General features: G+C 42.6%; 1 protein-coding gene across 3 annotated transcripts in view; it reads right to left on the bottom strand.

Moving 5' to 3' along the window:
• The window catches only part of ZNRF1 (zinc and ring finger 1), a 93,688-nt gene extending 77,200 nt beyond the window's left edge, over nt 1-16,488 (bottom strand). For all 3 annotated transcript variants that reach the window (XM_084906776.1, XM_084906775.1, XM_084906777.1), the window contains exon 1: nt 15,787-16,488. In XM_084906776.1, coding sequence (XP_084762902.1) covers nt 15,787-16,252 — 466 coding nt within the window. In that variant the 5' untranslated portion in view covers nt 16,253-16,488. The remainder of the gene's footprint in view (nt 1-15,786) is intronic.
• Nucleotides 16,489-20,929: the final 4,441 nt, after the last annotated feature.

The following is a 20,929-nucleotide window of genomic DNA, read 5'->3' as shown; positions in this document are numbered from 1 at the left end:
GTCTATTAGTATAATTCACTTCATTAACAAATTAAAGTAGAAAGATCATCTGAATAATGCAAGGGACAATTTTGATAAAATAGCCATTTGTGATACTTAATTTAGCAAGTAAACAATAAAAGAGAATAAAAAATTACCTACCAAAATACACACAACACTTCCAATGCAAGAAGCATTCCCTTTAACAGGAGGGAATTATAGACTCAAATAGATATTTTACTAAAGGAAGTAGCCATCAATCCATAAATAAAGAGAAACATGCCGAAACCGGTTTGGCTCAGTGGATAGAGCGTCAGTCTGAGGACTGAAAGGTCCCAGGTTCTATTCCAGTCAAGGACATGTACATTGGTTGTGGGCACATCCCCAGTGGGGTGGTATGCAAGAGACAGCTGGTTGATGTTTCTCTCTCATCGACATTTCTAGCTCTCTATCCCTCTCCCTTCCTCTCTGTAAAAAATCAATAAAATATATTTAAAAAAAAAAAGAGAGAGAGAAACATTAGAAGGAAGGAAGGAAAGAAAGAAGGAAGGAAGGAAGGAAGGAAGGAAGGAAGGAAGGAAGGAAGGAAGGAAGGAAGGAAAACATTAAAAAAGAAAGAAAAGCCATTATATGCAGACATAATTCTCTTGGATTTTCTCTGTAGATAAATTAAATGAAAACTATTAGACCTATAAGAGTTCAACAAATATGCTCAAGAAAACTCCAATAATTGCTACTCTTTACAGTAATAACCAAAAAAAAAAAAAACTATATAAGGTACCAAGTGATAAATCTAACAAAAGGGTTTTAAGATCTTAAAAAAAAAAATGATGAAGCTTTCTCCAAAGACATTAAATAATAAAAGGGGCTACATTTACTGATGACTTACTATCTGTGAGGCACTGTTTTGAGTGATGTGAATATGCCAATAAAGTCATTTAATTCCTACAGTAATCCCATATGGTATATATAATTATCCTCACTTTAGAGCTAAAGAAATTAAGGCACAAGATTAAGTCATTTGCCTAAGGTTCCAAAACTAAAAATCAGCAACACTGGGATTCAAATCTAATAGTCTGGCTCTGAGCCTGCAACCTTAACCATAACCTCACACTGCCTCTCGTAAGAGTGAGGTGCCATCCCTCCCATGAAGGCACCTCTGGCTCAGCCAAGCCAAGCCTCCATTCTCATGCCATGAACTCTTCAGAAGACCCTCAGCTGAAGGGCAAGAAGCCCTTCTTTCCACAGAAGGGATCAGAGCACAAACATGGGGAGCTGGGGTTGGGACTAGATCTACTGAAGTCCACCTAAGGATACAGGACAATGCTGATGAAAGCAGATCTCAGTATTAAGCCAATTACTTCTTCAGCCACCATGTCAATTTTAAGATCAGGTGGTTTTCCCATTCCCAGGAGCAGGTCAATGTAGATTCTCAGACTTTAGAAGTTTCAAGTCTTACTTAAGACCTTAAGCTGCTTTGCAGAGTTAAGAACTTAATGGACTTTCAACTCTATATGTTTTTCTAATAATATTTAAAGATTCTGGATAACAAAGATGAAATATTTAATTTATTCATACAAATTTCACAACTTTTCTGTGAATCTGAAATTACTTGGAAGTTTTTAAAAACATTTTAAAGATCTATTCTTTTACCTCTGTAAGTCCACTTAAATCAGGTTCATGAGTAGATTCAATTTTAGAGTTGGCAATTGATAAATTCAATGTGATTCCAATAAAATATCCTAACGAGTTTTTCTGCAGAGAAATTGACAAAGCTGTTTCTAAAATTTAACTGGAAGCAAAATGTGCCCAAAATAGCTAACCAAGTTTTTGTTGTTTTTATTGTTGTTGCCTGTAACATACAAAATTGTTTATTCTGCTGTTTGCAATACAAAGACATAGGGAAATGTTATTGTTTGTGCAATATAATGGGGGGAAATTTTGAAACTGCCCATTAGGGTCAGTTTGCCAGATGTCCTGTCATTAAGAATACCAGCTGTAAACAGAGCAGTTCCCCTCAGTTTGTACTTCATTTTGTTAATTCTATCCAGATTCTGTATTTGTTCCCTAGAAAGAGCTTCATTCAGATAACAGCTTTGAAAAAGAATAAATAACAAGATGAAAGGATTTGCCCTTCCACCCGGCAAGACAAAACTACAGTACTTAAGAAATCATTAGCCCATGGATAGACAAATTGACCAAAGCGACAGAACAAAAAGCCCAGGAACAAATCCATGCCTGGAAGGAAACTTGACATATGATAGAGATGGCTTGGCAAATCAGTAGAAAGACCTTACTATTCCTCACTTGTTGCTGGGAGAGCCGGTTATTCATATGGAAAAGAAAAATATATCCTTACCAAACAACTTAATTCCATACGAATTAAGAAATTAAATATGAAAGGCAAAATTTTTTAAAATATATTTTTATTGATTTTTTACAGAGAGGAAGGGAGAGAGATAGAGAGCTAGAAATGTCGATGAGAGAGAAACATCAACCAGCTGCCTCTTGCACACCCCCCACCGGGGATGTGCCCACAACCAATGTACATGCCCTTGGCCGGAATCGAACCTGGGACCTTTCAGTCCGCAGATGCTCTACCACTGAGCCAAACCGGCTTCGGCTGAAAGGCAAAATTTAAAAACGTTCAGAATGATGTATAAAATTGTATGTTTAAAACCTCAAGAAAATAAAATCTCCTGTAAGACACAAAATACACAATACATAAGAGAAGATACTGAAATATTCCATTATATTAAAATTGTCAACTACAAGAAGTTACAAAGAGAGTAAAGAGATAATCCACAAACTAGGAGACACACATCTGCATTATAGATGACAAAGAATTATTATCCTGCCCTGGCCAGGTAGCTCAGTTGGTAAGAGGGTCATCCCCATACACCAATTTTGCGGGTTCCATTTCTGGTCAGGCCACATATAAGCACCCAATGAATGCATAAATAAGGAGAACAGCCCTGCCAGGTTTGGCTCAGTGGATAGTGTCAGCCCACGGAATAAAGGGTCCTGGGTTCTATTCCGATCAAGGGCATGTACCTTGGTTGCAGGCACATACCCAATGGGGAGTGTGTAGGAGGCAGCTGATTGATGTTTCTCTCTCATCGATGTTTCTAACTCTCTATCCCTCTCCCTTTCTCTCTGTAAAAAATCAATAAAATATATTTTAAAATAAAAATAAAATAATAAATAAGAACAACAAATCAATGTCTCTCTCTCTCTCTCTCCAAAATCAATTTTTAAAAATTTATTATCTCAAAACAAAACACAACTAGTAAGAGAAGAATGAACCATCCAATATAAACATGGGTAAAAGACATGAACAAGCATTTCATAGAAGAGGAAACATGATTAAGTATACAATATTAATTTATGTAAATACATATCAACAAATATACAAATACTATCACAATGATACACTATTTCTTTTTTTAATGTATTTTAATTCGTATGAGAGAGAAAAAGAGAGGAAAGGGAGAGATAGAAACATCAATGATGGGAATATTGATTGGCTGCTTCCTGCACACAACCTACTGGGGATCAAGCTGGCAACCTGGGCATATGCCCTTGTCCAGAATCAAACCTGGGACCCTTTAGTCTGCAGGCCAATGCTCTATCCACTGAGTCAAGCCAGCTAGGGCTGATATACCATTTCACACCCATCAGAGCTTGACAAAAATTAAACTATGACAATATCAAATCTTGTCAAGGACATGAAACAAGTGAAAATATGCTTCTTGGAGAGTGTAAATTGGTACCAACACATTGGAGATCTACTGGGCAATATTTAATTAAGAGTTGAAGCTATAGCCGAAACTGGTTTGGCTCAGTGGATAGAGCATCAGCCTGCAGACTGAAAGGTCCCAGGTTCAATTCTGGTCAAGGGCATGTACCTTGGTTGTGGGAGCATCCCCATTAGGGGATGTTCAAGAGGAAGCTGATCCATGTTTCTCTCTCATCAATGTTTCTAACTCTCTCTCCCTCTCCCTTCCTCTTTGTTAAAAAACAAAACAAAAAAAACCAAAACCCTAACCAGTTTGGCCCAGTGGATAGAGCGTCGGCCTGCGGACTCAAGGGTCCCAGGTTCAATTCCGGTCAAGGGCATGTGCCTTGGTTGCGGGCACATCCCCAGTGGGGAGTGTGCAGGAGGCCCAGTAGGGGATGTGCAGGAGGCAGCTGGTCGATGTTTCTCTCTCATCGATGTTTCTAGCTCTCTATCCCTCTCCCTTCCTTTCTGTAAAAAAATCAATTATTTATATATATATATATATATATATATATATATATATATATATATATATATAACGTTGAAGCTATATATACCTTATGTATTTCTATTTCCTGACTAAGGATGCACCCTAGAAATACTCTCATTCAAGTATATGAGGAAATAGAAAAACATTCTCAAAGCAATTGAAAATAACTTTAATATTCATTGACAGGATAATGGATCTATAAGTGGTAATATTTGTAGTATATTCATATAATAGAGTATAGCAGTGAAAATTAATGTGGCAGAACAATAAGTACTACAATGGATTTATAGATCTCAAATCCCTTTTGAGGAACCTACACATGGATATGAAAGGATAGAGACATTACAATAAAGTTTATATAAATTAAATTAATAAAGTTTGTGATAGTAATATGCAGTAAAAATGTGAACATATATAGGATGATAAACAGAAAAGTCTGGGCAGTGGTTACCTTTGGGGAGGGGAGGTGAAAAAAACAGGAATTGGGAAGAGCACATATAATTACATCTGTAATGTCTTATTTATTAATAAAGTACATTCTCTCTTTTGAATGCCTTAAATGGCTCACTTTTATAAAAGATTCCAAGAGACCAGAGCTTCTATTCAGTTATAGCACTATTTGATCTCCTGAAATGTAAAAATGAAGTCAGATTTGAAACAGCACAAATCCCTGTGACTTTCCCGATTTGCCACGACAGCAATGAAACGTTTGAGTTCAGCTCGTAAGAGTGAACGGACAGGAAAAGGAAGGGTCAGGCTCCAGCCTGGATCCCATGACAGGATGTTCCCTGAGGCCCCTCATGGAAAAGGCAGGGCAGGCATTCCTGCTTTCTTATAAAAGTGACAATCACTTTTTCTGTAAATGTCTGAACTCCTTAGGCAAGATACTTTGTAATTAATTATACTACCAGTTAAAAATGTGGAGCCTCTACTATAATCTAAGAAAATTAATCCTCTCAGAACAGAGGTTCCAATTGTTTTTTCCTTGTTCAAAAGAGTTGGTTAAAGTCATCTTTGAAGGCTGTCAGTATAATTCTACAGACCTCCTATCTCAAGGCCCAGAACCCGCCTCCCAGTTTTGTGCTTATGTCCTTTTCTCTCATTAGTTATTGCTGGCTCTTAGGCATCAAACACCAACTTCCTGTTCCCTTTTATTGAACTCCGGAGGCTCGGAACTGGTAAGAGGCTTTGAAGAAAAGAACAAAGCCAGGAAAACCCGGAATGGAGACAGCTATGACTTTCAGAAGAAAAGCAAATCTTAACCCAGTTGTAATCATCGTTCAGACTTTCCTGTCGATAGCTTACACAGACCGTGGTTCAGACATGAGTTTGGAAGAACTGTAAATCACTGAAGCTGGCATCAATCAAAATTTAGGTTTGGGCTGATAGGCATTTTGTTTGTTGATATCACACTCCTGGCTTGTTCTGAATTCTTAATATCTCTAGCCTTTCCTTTTCACCATCCTACAAAGAAACGGAGTGATGTTCACTTTGGGTGTCATTCTAAGTGTTTACTAGACCTAAAATCTTAAGAGCACAGATGACCTTGAATGAATCCTCTCCTTGTAAAGTACCAAGAGCCAGACCACTATTTCACAATGTGGAAAAAATTTCACACTCATGACTCTTAAATTCTCATCATTAGGTCCACAGCCATCCCTTAACCCAGAAACATGATGCTTTTCCTGCAAATGACCTCAGGCCTTCTGACCCAAGGCCTCGGTCTCATGATCCGATTGTATACTACAGTGGTGTTTTAATGAACCGAGTGGGAATGCTGAGACTCCACAGTCTCATTGGTCATGCTATGGTGGCGATGGACTGAGCACAGGCCTCCACATTCTATTCGGCTATCCTGTGCTTTGAATTCAGGGCTCACAGTCAGAAGGAAAGCACCAGAGTTCTGATCATGGCAGAACTCTGGTTCTGTTCCACTAAGGGATTTATCATCCACAACCCACTCAAATCCCTCCCCCAACAGCTACCAAAAATTCCCCTGGTGAGAAATGCTATTATGAGAAGGAGTGCCTGCTTTGTGACTCACACTGTTTCATTAAAAAGATTTTTTTTCCACCAAACAGAATTTCAGTAGAAGAATCCAAAGGTTTTCCAAAGCCACACCAAACACAGAACAGCTCATAATACTATTTCTTAAAGGCCTGCTGCTTCAAAGGAAATCCCTCTACCTCAAAATACTGGAGATACTTAGATTCACTATGCTTTTATGTTGCACTTGCCTCTGAGCTGAGAGAGGAGGTAGGAAATGGATCAATTAAATACAGCTAACATGACTGGGCTTGTTCGAAATTAAGATGCAAGGCACTAGGGTGCAGCCAGCCCGCAGCACAGGTCTTAGGACTTCCCACAGATCTCAAGGGTTAACTCCTCTAATGGTCGGACTGGTTCAGCCATATCTGACCGGGACTGAAGAAATGTAACAACATGCGGTACACAGGGGTATTTGGTGATGCTCATTGCAAGAGTGGGCAGTGTTATGCTGAAACCGGTTTGGCTCAATGGATAGGGGACTGAAGGGTCCCAGGTTCGATTCCGGTCAAGGGCATGTACCTTGGTTGCGGGCATATCCCCAGTAGGGGGTGTGTAAGAGGTAGCTGATCGATGACTCTCTCATCGATGTTTCTAACTATCTCTCTCCCTTCCTCTCTGTACAAAATCAATAAAATATATTAAAAAAAAAAAAAAAAAAAAAGAGTGGGCAGTATTACAAACAAGTTTCTTTGATCCAGCTGGAGCGGCTCAGTTGGTTGAGCATTGTCCTGTGCACCAAAAGATTACGTTCGATTCCCGGCCAGGGCACATACCTGGAAGGCAGGTTCTAGTCCCTACTGAAGCTCATGCAGGAGGCAACCAATTGATATTTCTCTCTTTCTCTCTCCCCTTTCCTCTTCTCTAAGCATGTCCGTGGGTGAGGATTTTTTGTAAAAAGTGTCTTTGAAAAGCTAACTTAGGTGGTATTTATAATACCTTAGAGGGCATTAAAAGCATAAATGATCTAAGTAGAACAGAACAATATTACAGAAAGCTAATTTGTACTTATGGTAGACCATGTACTTCATTGGTTTAGTGGGACTCGCTCAAATCTTCTTAAGGTTCCCAGAGTACTTGAGCAGGCCTCAGGATGAAAGAATCTTAACAGCTCTGCCTACGGAAAAACATCTTTTCAGCAGGGCAAAGAAAAAAAAAAAAAGAGAGAGTGAGGAATATGATTTGAGATGGAAAAGCAAAGAGCTGAGAAATATGGACAAAATGACCAAGGTGGCTGGGATCTAGGGTCTTGAATTCTCCTATATCTGTCCCAAATCATCTGGGTGACTCCATATCTAAGTTTCTCTCGCCTGCTAACAAATCAACTTTGACATTAAAAGATACTGTACTGTATGTAGTACAGAGGGGAGGCATGACTTATTTAACTTGGAGCCATGTTATGACAAGTTTAATTCCTTAAGATCAAGATGACTACATATTCATAAATGTAAGGTGAGGTTTCTCCAAAAATTATCCTTCAGAAATTAAAGTGTCACCCATACCCAAAGTCTGCAAAAAGTCCCTCAGTATGGACCATTCTTTTACATTCTTTAGTTTTTAACTATTCAACCATAACAAATATTTAATCATTATTCCAGGAGAAATGACATTTCACTTATTAGTGTTGGCTATCATAAATAAGGCTTTAAAAATTACTTAAAATGACATAAAAATGGCAATGTTGTGGAGCTCAGAGACATACACTTAGATTAGATCAAAGAAAACTGTTCCTTATGTTTCTTTATGGGTGTGTGTGACCTGGGATAAATTTTACAGAGACGAATTACAAAAGTGGTGGATCATGCTTTTAGAAAGCAGCGTTGAATAATCAGAAAGGAAAGTGGCTCTAGGGATAAAAAAAAAAAAAAAAAAAAAGATCCTGAAGTCAAAGATACACATGAAGAGTTTAAAAAAGTTTTTCTTTTGATTTTCTCATTAAGATAAGAGGACCACACATATGAGGAATTCTTAGTAGACACTTGACTGGAACCACAAAGAAAAGATCACCTGTTCCAGCTCAGAACTAGGGTTTAGGAAAGAATGAGTAGTGTGAGTGAGGAGTAAAGAGAAAATATCCATGTAACAGCCTCAGGGACAAATCCCTACATTTGTTTGTTTATTCAACCAAGGCATTGATAAAGAAGGTAAAATCTTCCCCAGGTTGCAATATTCCAACTCTTTCTTAAAGAGTGAGAAAGCAAAAACTCTTAGTGGACCTGATAGGGATTCTAGGGAAAGTCACCCCACAGGAGGATCCTAACTGGGCAGGTCTGGATGAGTAGTCTGGCTCCAGGCGTATAACCTCTTTAGCAAAAGCTTATCTTTGTTAAGCAAGGCCAGTCCATTGTTCCTGTGCATCTAGGTTAACATACCTTTGAAATGTCTCTCTTCAGACCCTTGCTTCAAAAGCCACCCTCCAGGGATCAGAGAATCTTAAACTATCATGTAATCTGATCCCCACCTTGCTTTCTCCCACTTTCAGGTAATCTTCCTTAAAGTTCCCTCAATTCCAAATGCATAGAAGCTGCAAAATATTATTTCTTGGAAGCATTTATCTCAGCCGGTTGAGATGTTGCTTCCAGGTGTGTCTTCTGTAGGATCAAAGACATTTTCTAAAAATTCTCTACAGAGGGAGGGTATGTATGGGAGGGAAGAAGGGGGGGCAAAAAAAATCAATAAAATATATTTTTTTTAAAAAAGGAAAAAATAAATAAATAAAATAAATAAATAAATAAAAATTCTCTACAGGTTTGGATTTCTTACGTTAACAGAAAGAACAAAGTAATGTTAATCATCCTTCTAATAAATACATATTCCCAGCACCTATCACAGGTCCTAAATACTGGAGGCACTCAATAAATGCTTGTTGAATAAATAAATGTTTATTAGCTCAACAGATCTACACACACACACACACACACACACACACGTCTCACACTTTTGGGTCAGGTAAGAGAAAAGGAAAAGGTATTCTGTCCACTTAAAATCTGGATTCACCCTAAGATCTTGACTTGTCTAGCTGGTTAGGGATATATAACTCAGTAAGCTCCTCTGTAGCACATGCAGCTAAAGGCAGCAGCTGTGCCTTGAAAGAAAAATCAGGGGGAAGACAAGCACAGAAGAAAAGGGGACATTGCCACAATTAACTTCTGTTTGGATCAACTTCAATTCTCAGGACCAAGGCAGATTGGCTTAGGCCTATCGGTAAGAGAAAACTGCTTAGCTCCATGTAAAAGAAAACCATCAAATAATGAACAATGCAAATGAAAAGATTTGTATGCATCCTGCTTAGAAAAGATCTGCCTGGTTTAGTAATATTAAAAATAATGCTAATGAATCCACCCAAAAATTTAAGAGTTCTTTTTCTGAATTGTATATCCATCGTGGAGTTGAGGCTCAGCTATAAATGGCCCTACATATTCAGGATAACTTGCAAATTCAGATTGTTGGGTCTCTCGTTTAGCTCTACTGAATTCTGGGAGTGGGGTCCAGCCATCAGCATTGTTAACAAGCCCCCTAGAAAATACTGGGCGGAGTCAAGTTTGAAAACCCTTGAACCACGTACATAAAAGAGCTCATTTGTATCTGCCTCCTTATTATAAACCTAAGAGTGCATTAGACATTCTTACCATCTCTCCTCTAACTTGATTTTTAGAGGGTTCCAGTGAATTCCTCCTTCCTCTTTAATCCCAAGAGAGGAAAGTGGTACTCTCAAATCTAACAACTCTGGGGAGATCTGGAGGTAAACAGTCTCATCAGTCTAGAAACTACCCCAGTTGCTGCTTTAATATTAAACTTGGTTCTTTATTTGCTTCATACTTGAGAGTTGGTCTTCAGGTTATTCATTTACACCCACAACTCACCCTTTATCAATATCAGGAACTGAAACAATGGATTCAAGAATAAACCTGTGTGCCGAAACCGGTTTGGCTCAGTGGATAGAGCATCAGCCTGCGGACTGAAGGGTCCCAGGTTCGATTCCAGTCAAGGGCACGTACTCTGGTTGTGGGCACATCCCCAGTGAAGGGTGTGCAGGAGGCAGCTGATCGATGTTTCTCTCTCATCGATGTTTCTAGCAATCTCTCTCCCTTCCTCTCTGTAAAAAAATCAATAATATATATATTTTTTAAAATAATAAACCTGTGTGCTGTTATGAACATAAACTTCAACAATAAACACTGCTAGACCACCCTGGCTGGATGGCTCCCTTTCACCAAAGATTGTGGGTTCAATTTGGAGTCAGGGCACCTAGGCTGACATAGATGGTTCTCACATCAATGTTTTTTCTCTCTCTAAAATAAATAAAAACATATCCTCAGGTGAAGGATTAAAAAAAAAAACACAAAAAACTGCTGGATCTATGAAGTCCCTTCTCATATTCAAGTCTATATAGCCACAGTAATCACTAGGAACCATTTGATTCAGACTAGACCATGAAAAACCTTGAGAAAGAAACAGATGGAAATTTACACTCATCCATCATTCTAACAACTGGGATTAAGATTTAGGTTTTGAGTTGACTTCAAGATTCAGCAACCCATTGTCATTAAAACACCCCTACTTAAGGCTTTGTAGGAATAGGACCTATTTAAGTCACCACCACTTCCCTATGAAGTGTGTTTTGCTTTTTTTTTTTTTTTTCCATTTTGAAACTGTCACCAAGGAAGTTTAGTTTTAGAACTGGGTTTTCCAAAATGTTAATGCCCAATACCTTGGGTTGAATATCACATTAGTAAAGTACAAAGCATTTTCCTTTCCCCAGAAGGTACAAGAGTAGCATTTCTTTGGTTAAAAGTAGCCTGGTTCAGAGTCCTTGTAATGACAAATTTGGGGTGTGTCTTTGTTTAATAGCAAAATGTACACATCCCATAAAGCAAACATTTTAAGAGTGAAAAATCTCTGTTTTTTGCAAGACCTTTCAAACCCCAATGAGTAAGAGTTAACTGTGACCTACAAGAAATTATCATCTCCTCGGGAAAACTTGTTTTATTTTATAAAAAATAAGCCCTAGATCAACCGAAGGACTTGTATGCATGCATATAAGTACAAACCAATGGACACAAAACTCTAGGGAGGGAGGACATGTATGGTAGGGAGGGGCAATGGTAAGATATGTACACAGATAATAACTTAATAATAAAAAAAAAAACATGTACTAACAACAATAAACTTAAATTCCATAAAAAAATAAAAAAAATTTAAAAATAAGCCCTTATGCTCTGGCCAGTGTGGCTCAGTTGAACACATGTGGAGGCAGCCCATCGATGTTTCTCTCTCACATTTATCTTTCTCTCTTTTCTCTCTGTCTCCCTTCCTCTCTCTAAAAATAAATTTTTTTAATGAAAAGGTCAAAGAAAAAATAAAAGAAACCCTTATGGTTAATAGAGTACTCAAAACTCTGCTTTAAAAAAGGCTTCATTTAAAAAAAAAGAAAAAGAAAAAGTCTTCTTTAAAAATAGAACTTCACCCCTAGTTTGGCTCAGTGGATAGAGCATTGGCCTGCGGACTGAAGGGTCCCAGGTTCAATTCGGATCAAGGGCACATGCCAGGGTTGTGGGCTTGATCCCCAGTGGGGGGGCGTACAGTAGGCAGCCTATCAATGATTCTCTCATCATTGATGTTTCTATCTCTCCCTCTCTGATATCAATAATATATATGTGTGTGTGTGTGTGTGTGTGTTATATGTATATATATATATATATATATATATATATACACACATATATATATACACACACACACACATATATATATATTATTTTTTTAATAGAACTTCTACAGGGCAGGGGACCCATCATGCTCTTTGGAGACCACAGAATGCTTTCCTTTCTCCAGAAACCATGTGAAGGACCATTACCTCCAGCACACCTATGGTGAGGCACAGAAAGGCTTTCTGGTCCACTCCAATAGAGTTGGCAACTCTCCCTAATTATTTAAGAATGGAGAAAAGTAAGTAACTTGAGAACCCTGGAGTGGCGGCAAAATAGAATGAGATATCCTGCTAGCATGATTAAAGACTTACAAAAAGTCACCTTCTGTGAGTCCCAGTTGATGGCTTGGTGACAATAGAGAACAGCTTAGATTTTTCTGAATGTACATGTATGTACATATATGTGACTAACAAGTTGGAGCGAAAGCCTCAATGACCAGCCATTTTATAGAAAGGCCCAGGAAACAGGCAACCTTCCTTCCAACAGGGTGGGTCCTCTGTGTTTCTCCCCCACATCTAGAAATCCACATTCTGAGATACTATTAACAGTTAAACACCTTACAGCAAAAACTACATTTTAATGTGGAAAGGAATGGACTCTCTAACTCTGATCCGATAAAGCAGTTCTTCTCAATAGCACTCATTATGAACCATCCATCAATTCGGGTCAGATTGCAGTAGAGAGAACATTTTGGGGAAAGCAGTCCACTCATGGCCAAATCTCAATACCCAACAAGTTCTGAGATGAAAGAAGGCCGAGAACTACAGAGGTGCCCTTAAAGAAACACCACTTTCTCTTTGTATGCTATTTGGCTTTTCTTTATTTAAATATATTTCATTTATTTTTTTTACAGAGAGGAAGGGAGAGGGATAGAGAGTTGGAAACATCGATGAGAGGGAAACATCGATCAGCTGCCTCCTGCATACTCCTCACTGGGGATGTGCCCGCAACCAAGGTGCATGCCCTTGACCGGAATTGAACCTGGGACCCTTCAGTCCACAGGCCACCACTCTATTCACCGAGCCAAACCGGTTAGGGCATATTTGGCTTTTCTAAACACTATCTCATAGACCCAACAAGCTAACAGGATAGTGTCCCCATCTTACAGGTGAAGAAATGGGGATTCTGAGGCTAAATGACTCACTTGCCCAAGGCCACAAGTACACAGTTAATTAGTAGCTCTATCAAGAAATGAGCACAGTCATCTCACTCACAGGCCAGTGCAATTTCCAGGACCCTGTCAGCTTCATTATGCTTTCGGATGAAAGGCAGTAGAGTGTAATGGTTAAGAGCCAGGTCCAACTCTGGCAGGACCTGCATTCCAATTCCAGCTCCACCACTTACTTCACTGACATCTATATTCTGTGCCCAAGAAGAGTTCCAAAGCAACCTGAAAACACAAGCAACACGCCATGGCCTGTGTGGCTCAGTTGGATGGGCACCAAAAAAGTTGCTGGTTCTATTCCCAATCAGGGCATATGCCCAGGGTATGAGGCTCAGTCCTGGTAGGGGGTGTGCAGGAGGCAGTCAACTTTGATGTTTCTCTCTCTTAAAAATACCCAATAAACTATTTAAAAAACAAAACACAAGCAAGAGCATCAACTTCCAGGCTTCTAGTCAACTGTGCACCAAAATCTTTACCCTTGTGCTTTTATGACACAAGAGCAAAAACTGCTCGGACCTTACTCAAAGGCTCCTAAATAGAAATGAGTTTCTCTTTTGAATGAACAAAAGAGGAAGTGGGATGTCCTGGAAGGAAGGTCCTGGGCCTGCTCCAAAAAGGGAGACAGAACCACCACTGCGGAAGCATGGAAATACAAAGGTTCATCTCAGATAAACTGCACAGGAAAAACTAATTACCTTATGTGAATAAAAGAAAGAATACTTAAAGCAGTGGTTCTCCATCCAGGTGGCACCCCCTATTCCCCTACAGAGATCATTTGGAAATTCTGAGGGCAATTAGGGCGCAGGGCCAGGTATGCTCAATGTCTTCCAAAAGGATAGGATGGTCCTATAAATAAAGTTATTATCCAAAGTGTTAATAGCAGCCCCCAACACATGCTTTGATAATAATTCCCATGGCTCAGTGGCTCTTCCTACCCTGACCACAATCGGATGAAAAGAAAACTAAGATTTCACAGCTGAAGAATCTGAAATTTTGGAATCTAATTATAAGCTCACAACTCCAGCATGAAACCTGGTGGTGGAATGAGGAAAAAGGAGTTTCTAGAAAAAGACAGACAAGAAATTTTAGGAAACAGGGAACTCCTTCCCCAGACAAGCCTCTATAAGATTATATTTGTTTTATAATACACAAAATTCTGTGATTTTAGAGTAGGTAACTTCTTACAGTGCTTTTCCATTTAAAATCAGATGCTAATGACAGTCCTTTAAAAGACTTAACCACATCATCTCATAAACACAAACGACTCTTTCTGGACCAGATTTTATAAGACAGATTATTAATTTCAAAATTTTTAAAGCTGATCCAATGTCTAATAGTGCCAAAGGCAGTCAGTCTTGCCTGGCATCTCATTCAGGGCAGAGTTTGATGCAAGTCAGAGAAACCTATTCAGGTAATAAGATACCATCCTAGCAATTCAAAAGCTGCTTTCAAGTGTTACTGTCATCAATCAGTCACTATTCCTCCCCATCAAATGAAATCATTTCACAAATTAAAGTATATAGATAGAAGAAAAAAAAAAAGAAAGAAATCCAGACTCTTTCAAAAAATAAAGGCCAATAGTAAATAGCGGTCGCACACCTCTTTTGATTAGTTTTCTAGAAGCCTAGCCTGGCAAACAGACCTGTTTTCCTCCAGATGCTCCTGCTACTAACAGCCTGGGAAATCCTCCTCCAGCTTTTCACTGGCCTGTTGCCAGAAGTTCACATCGTGAATTCATCCACATTCTCTGAATCTTCCCCTGTCATGCACCCACAGCCTGGCAATAAAAATCTCACCTCTCTGTTACAATTAGATGCAGATCATCTGGAAGACCAGGCACTTAACCATGGAGGGGAAGAAAAGATGACGGGGAGGGATGTGGGAGAGTCACTGAGCCAAGCCTACTGCATGCAGCACAGGGACCAGAGCCCTCGTCCTGCAAAGCCTGGGAGGGAGGCTCCCTGGCTGGGCCTCCATTCAGCAAGCCACACCTGTGTCTCCACCAACAGCCTGCTAGCTGCTCCATCTTAAACGATTCAAACACACTTCCAGCGGGGTGGCAAAATTCAACATCCCTCTCTCCCAGCTAGACCGTGAAAGCCCTAATCCACAAACCACCACTTGGCTCCAGGGTTATCTCTTCTCACACTCTTTGTCTGGGAGACACCACCACTTGGTCAAATTGGATCTGTCTGTCTGGTAAGAAAGGGTGAGGCAGGCTCCATGCTGCAGTGACAGGAAGAAAGCACCGGGGCTGACTCTCGCTGTTAAGTCAGGTCAGACCCCTTCTCTGAGGACGGGGGTGCCATGAAGAGGGATCTCCCGAGACAGGTTTCAAACCTTCCCTCTGCCCCTCCATCCACAAGTGGGTCAACGCCTCCAGTCCTACATAAAAATGCCCGGCTCCACAGCAGAAAACCTTTTCTATAAAGGGCTTCGCATCCAATCTGTCCCTTGGCTTCGGAAACCAAGGGGACCAGCAGACAAGACTCTGGCCATGCACCACTCTTAACGTCCAAACGTTCGCGCGCACCGCCAAGGTTTGGGGCGCCCTTCTGGGCACTCCCCACCCTCCGAGGCCTCCTCCGCCCCGCCCGTCCGCCCGCAGACTCACCGCTGTGCGAGCTGAACCACCGGGGTGCGATGTGCAGAGGTAGAGCATCCGCCAGCGAGGCTCGGGAGCCCAGGTACAGCATCCCGTCTCTATGGTGACCGCCGCCGCCGCCGCCGGTCTCCTGGTAACCGTTGCCCTGGGCATAGGTGGATTCGGACGCGGACCCTCCGCCGCCGCCGCCGCCGCTGCCGCCCGGCGCCCGGAGCTCCGAGTCCCCGCCGGTGCCGCCGCGGGAGGCGGGCGTGTAGAGGCCAAAGGGCACCCCTCCGGCCGTGCCGGGGTCCATGCCCATGCCCGCCACCGAGCTGACGGAGCGGCTGCGCAGCCCCATGGCCCCGCCGCCGCCGCCCGCCCGGTAGTGCCCGAAGTGGGGCGCCCCTCCCGGCGGCGGCACGGCGCTGTCGTCGGTGGAGACCCCCGGGAAGGGCCCCCGGGAGCGGGCCGCCGTGCTCTGCTTGCCCCCCATGGCTCGCCGGGGGAGGGGGGGTCCCTCGATGGGGCGGGAGGAACCTGGAGGCCGAGGCCCTCCCCCACTCACTCCTCAGCAGCGGGGAGAGGGCTGGGCGAGCATAAAAGGGGAAGGGAAGTCAAAAAGGAGATCGGGAGGGGGGGGGAAGAAAAAAGAAAAAAAGGAAAAAAAAGAAAGCCCGTGGGGCGGGAGAGGCAGGCGGGCGGAGATCCCAAACTAAGAATTGAAGATGATCCGAGCCCAGCGCATGTTCCCCCCTCAAGGTCCAAGGAGGCGCAGCCCGGCGCGGGCTCGGCGCGCCACAGGCCGCCCGGGGCCCCGAACGCCGCCGCGGGAGCCGCGGGGAGGAGGCCGCCGGCCGGGCCGGAGGGCGCGGAGGAGGGCGGGCTGGGGGCGCCGGCTGCGTGTCCCCCCCGTCGCCGCTTCAGGGCGCCGCCGCGGACCCCCCAGGCCTCGGGCCGGGCTGCGGCGCTGGCGGCCCAGCGGAGCTCGGGAAGCCGCGGTCGGTCGGTCGGTCGCGTCGCGTCGCGCTGTCGTCGCTCCAGCCGCTGCCGGCCCCGCCGCCGCCGCCACCCGCGCCGCCCGCCTCGCCGCCGCCGGTCCCGGGCTGCGCTCGCCGGCGCTCCTCGCCGCCGTGGAGACAATGGAGGGCGGCAGAGCGCAGGCGCGGCCCGCGCCCCCTCCCCGTCCCTCCCCCCGCCCCCCCCCCCCCCCCCCCGCCGGCTTAACCCCTTCGCGGCCCCTGCGGCGCCGGGCGCGGAAGCCCCGGAGGCCCCCGCCCGGCCACCCAGCCTCGGGGGTGGGCCTGGGGCCTGAGGGGCCTGGGGGGGCGTCGGAAACCGGAGCGAGGCGTCTTTTCTAAGAAAGCGCTCTCTAAGTCCCCGAAAACCGCTAATTATTCGGGGACGAGGGGGGACCACCTGTGGGGGAGGGGCGGCCCTGTTCCCTGGGGGCGGGGGGGGGGGGGAAGGGATGGGGGAGGGAGCACGAGGAAGACTCCAGATTACTCAGGACGCCTACCTGGCGCTCAGGGTCACTGGTCAAGCTCCCCTCCCGGCTCAGCTCTGCCCCCACAGCACCCTCTGCTGGACGCAGCTCTGTCCGTTCTTTCAGAAGGTTCCCCATCCAAGGACCCCTGAGATCAGGAAGCTTAACGTTTGGGGGTTGAGGGGGTAAGGGGTTGTGGGGGAGGGGAGAGAGGGTAGCTGTTTGGAGACAAACGGTGCACTGGGGCACTGTCCGTATTTTGCTGACTGACAGGAGATGAGAACTTATTTGGGGCTTCAGCAAACGAGGAGATACCTTAGCTCAAACGTGATCCTGAAAGTCATGGATTGTGTGATGAAAGGTGAAAAGATAACAGACTTGGAAACGGAACAAGGCAGCTGGAACTAGGGATTTTGGAAACTCCCTAGTCCAAGGAGTCTCTTGTTTTGTGTGCCTGTTAATCTTGGCACGCAACCACAGGGCCTGGGACACAATGGATGTTCACAAGGTATTTGTTGACCAAGTCTGGGTGTTGCAATGTGTCCCTGTCACATTTTCTCATTCATTCATTCACTCACTATTTTTTCAAGTACCGAGTGCTTTCAATTAGCACCACCTGGTCTAAATGACTTCCAAATCCAGGAGACAGGAAAGGGATGCTGTGATTTATCTAACCAGAGTCACCTCACAGGGTGATCTGACCATAAATTCCTAACTGGACAGGTCATGATGAGTAGGCACATCCCAGGTAGAGAACTTCTTTCCCTTAAGCAAGTCCTGTCCATTGTTTCTGTGTGTCTAGGTTAACATGCCTTTGAAATGCCTCTTTTTTAGACCCCTTGAAGGAAGGTATAACCACCCCCAAGGGAGCACATAATCTTAACTATCCTGTATACTGCTTTCTCCCACCTTCATGTAATCTTCCTTATGTTTCCCCCTTAATTCCAAATGTGTAAAAGGAACGGCAAAACTTTCACTTCAGCCGAAACCGGTTTGGCTCAGTGATAGAGCATCGGTCTGCGGACTGAAAGGTCCCAAGTTCGATTCCGGTCAGGGGCATGTATGGTGGTTGCAGGCACATCCTCGGTAGGGGGTGTGCAAGAGGCAGCTGGTCGATGTTTCTCTCTCATCTCTCTCCCTTCCTCTCTGTAAAAAAATCAATAAAATATAAAAATAAAAAAAAAAACTTTCACTTCAGAGCATTGGAGATCTTGCTTCCTGGTAATTGTCATCAGTTTGGTTAAAATAACCTCTTTTACAAATTCTCTCCAGGTTTGGATGTTTATTGGGTGTAGAGAGATATTAAAAGAAAACAAACAAACAAAAAAGAAACACTGGCCTGTCATAGGTATTAATTATCCGGTGTGACCAGTTTGAAAAGAAACAAGAGGAAGACTCTTTTCAAGCATGGAATGCTTGGCAGTGAGCAAAAAGCCCTGCAGAAGGAGGTCAGCTGTGCTGTAGGAGAGCCCTGGCTGGTGTTACTCAGTTGGTTGGAGCATCATCAGTGCACTGAAGGGTCTCAGGTTTGATTCTCAGTCAAGGCACATACCCAGGTTTTGGGTTCTTTGATCCCCAGCCTGAATGCATAATAGAGACAACCAATCAATCAATCTCTCTCTCTCTCTCTCTCTCTCAATTAAAAAAACAACAACAACCTATCCTCAGATGAGGATTTAAAAAACAAAACAGAGTTTCGTAGGAGAAATGAATGTTAAAAAAAAAAAAAAAAAAGACAAACACAAACACAAAAAAACCACAAAATGTTCTAATACCCAAGAAATTATCTTTAAGTGCCTAAATGATAAATTTGTACATACTTAAGATCCTAATGAGTGATCTGAAGAAAAATAAAAAAGCTTAGATTTAACCCAATTTCGTCCCTGAAGAAAGATTATGGTAGCAGAAAAGGGGTGGTTCAGTACTCCGCAGAAAAAAGAATACCAGATCCCCTGACAGCTTTCTATTGGGTAGTTAAAAGCTTCCTTGTTTTTCTTTAAATCATCCATTAGGATCTTAGGTGTGCACAAATTTCTTATTTAAACACTTAAAGATAATTTATTGGGTATTGAAACATGTTGTTTTTCCGACATTCCTACAATCAATAAGGGTTACAGGTTCAATTCTGGGCCAAAGGCACTTACCTGGTTTGCAGATTTAATCCTGGCCTCGGTTGGGGTGCTTGTGGGAGGCAACCAATCAATGTGTCTCTCTCACAAATCCATCTCTCTCTTTCTCTTTCTCTCTCTCTCTCTCTCTCTCTCTCTCTCTCTCTCAGGTACTGTAACCATCTAGCTAGCTTCTGATTTACCTATTCATTCAACACTTTTTAGTGTATTGAACAAAATATGAATATGTAATAAGTGCTAGGCACTGCACTGAGTTCTGGGATACAGTGGTGATGCAGACAGATGGAGGAGTCCTTGTTCTCATAGAGCTTCAGAAGAACCTCTTCACACCCAGATGGTTAAATCAAAGAAGACAATCAAAATAAAGAGAACAATAACATGCCCTAACCGATTTGGCTCAGTGGATAGAGTGTCTGCCTGTGGACTCAAAGGTCCTGGGTTCGATTCTGGTCAAGGGCATGTACCTTGGTTGTGGGCACATCCCCAGTGTGGGGTGTGCAAGAGGCAGCTAATGGATGATTCTCTCTCTCACCGATGTTTCTAACTCTCTATCCCTCTCTCTTCCTCTCTGTAAAAAATCAATAAAATATATTAAAAAGAAAAAAAAGTGTTCCTAGCTGGCTACACAAGTTAAATCTTAAATAAATAAATAAATAAATAAATAAATAAATAAATAAATCCATTGAGATAGAAAGATTAATGGTTGCCAGGGTCTCGGGGAAGGGGAAAATAGAGAATGACTGCTAATGGTTTTCTTTTTAGAGTAGTGAAAAGGTTCTGAAATTAAATAGTAGTGGTGGTTGCCAAACCTTGTGAATATACTAAAAACCCGCTGAATTATACACTGAAAAGGGTGAGTTTTATGGTATGTGCATTACATACATACAGTGCAATACACACAGGCGCATACCCGTGTACATGAAGCATTGAGGCAGGCAGTGGTAATACAGTGTGGTAGACAAGCCTACCAGAGGCTTAGCGTGGAGTTGGCACTCAATAAGTATTTGTCAAACGAATGACTAAATAGTACTAGGAGAGTAGAAGTACTATGAGCGTGAACGAGAATGGTGCTGATGAAAGGAGACAGGCACAAACACAGTGACTCTAAGCCAAAACCTTGTTAAAAAGCATAATTCAACCAAGTAAATTTGAACATCTGATAGGCTTTATTAAGTGATTCATGAATCCAGCAGCATCCCACCTAACAACTAAAAGAGCTCTCCAGTGTGTGTTATACAAAATGGAAGGTTTTTCTGTTTGTTTGTTTGTTTGTTTGTTTTGTTTTTTATTTGTTTGTTTATAGGCAGAAAGAGGGTAGGGCTAAGAAGTTAAAAAATGAGGGTGGGAACTAAGAAATTCAAAGGATGGATTATTTTAGGCAAGGACAACTTCCCTTAGGAAAAGGCAGATTACCTCAACAGGATTGGTCAGGAAATTCCAGGCTGATTAAGATTGTGCTCTGGGAGAAGTTGAAACTGCTGTTGGAATCAGGTATTAAATCTAGCTTTGGTATTACAGGCTTTCAGCACTAGTAATGCCACTTGGGGCCTGTGGTTTT

Source organism: Pipistrellus hanaki (genome assembly GCF_964339955.1).
Source record: "Pipistrellus hanaki genome assembly, chromosome: 15".
In the NCBI taxonomy this organism is placed as follows: domain Eukaryota; kingdom Metazoa; phylum Chordata; class Mammalia; order Chiroptera; family Vespertilionidae; genus Pipistrellus; species Pipistrellus hanaki.
The sequence above is the reverse complement of the archived record's forward strand: the minus strand, read 5'-3'. Positions and strand labels throughout refer to the sequence as shown.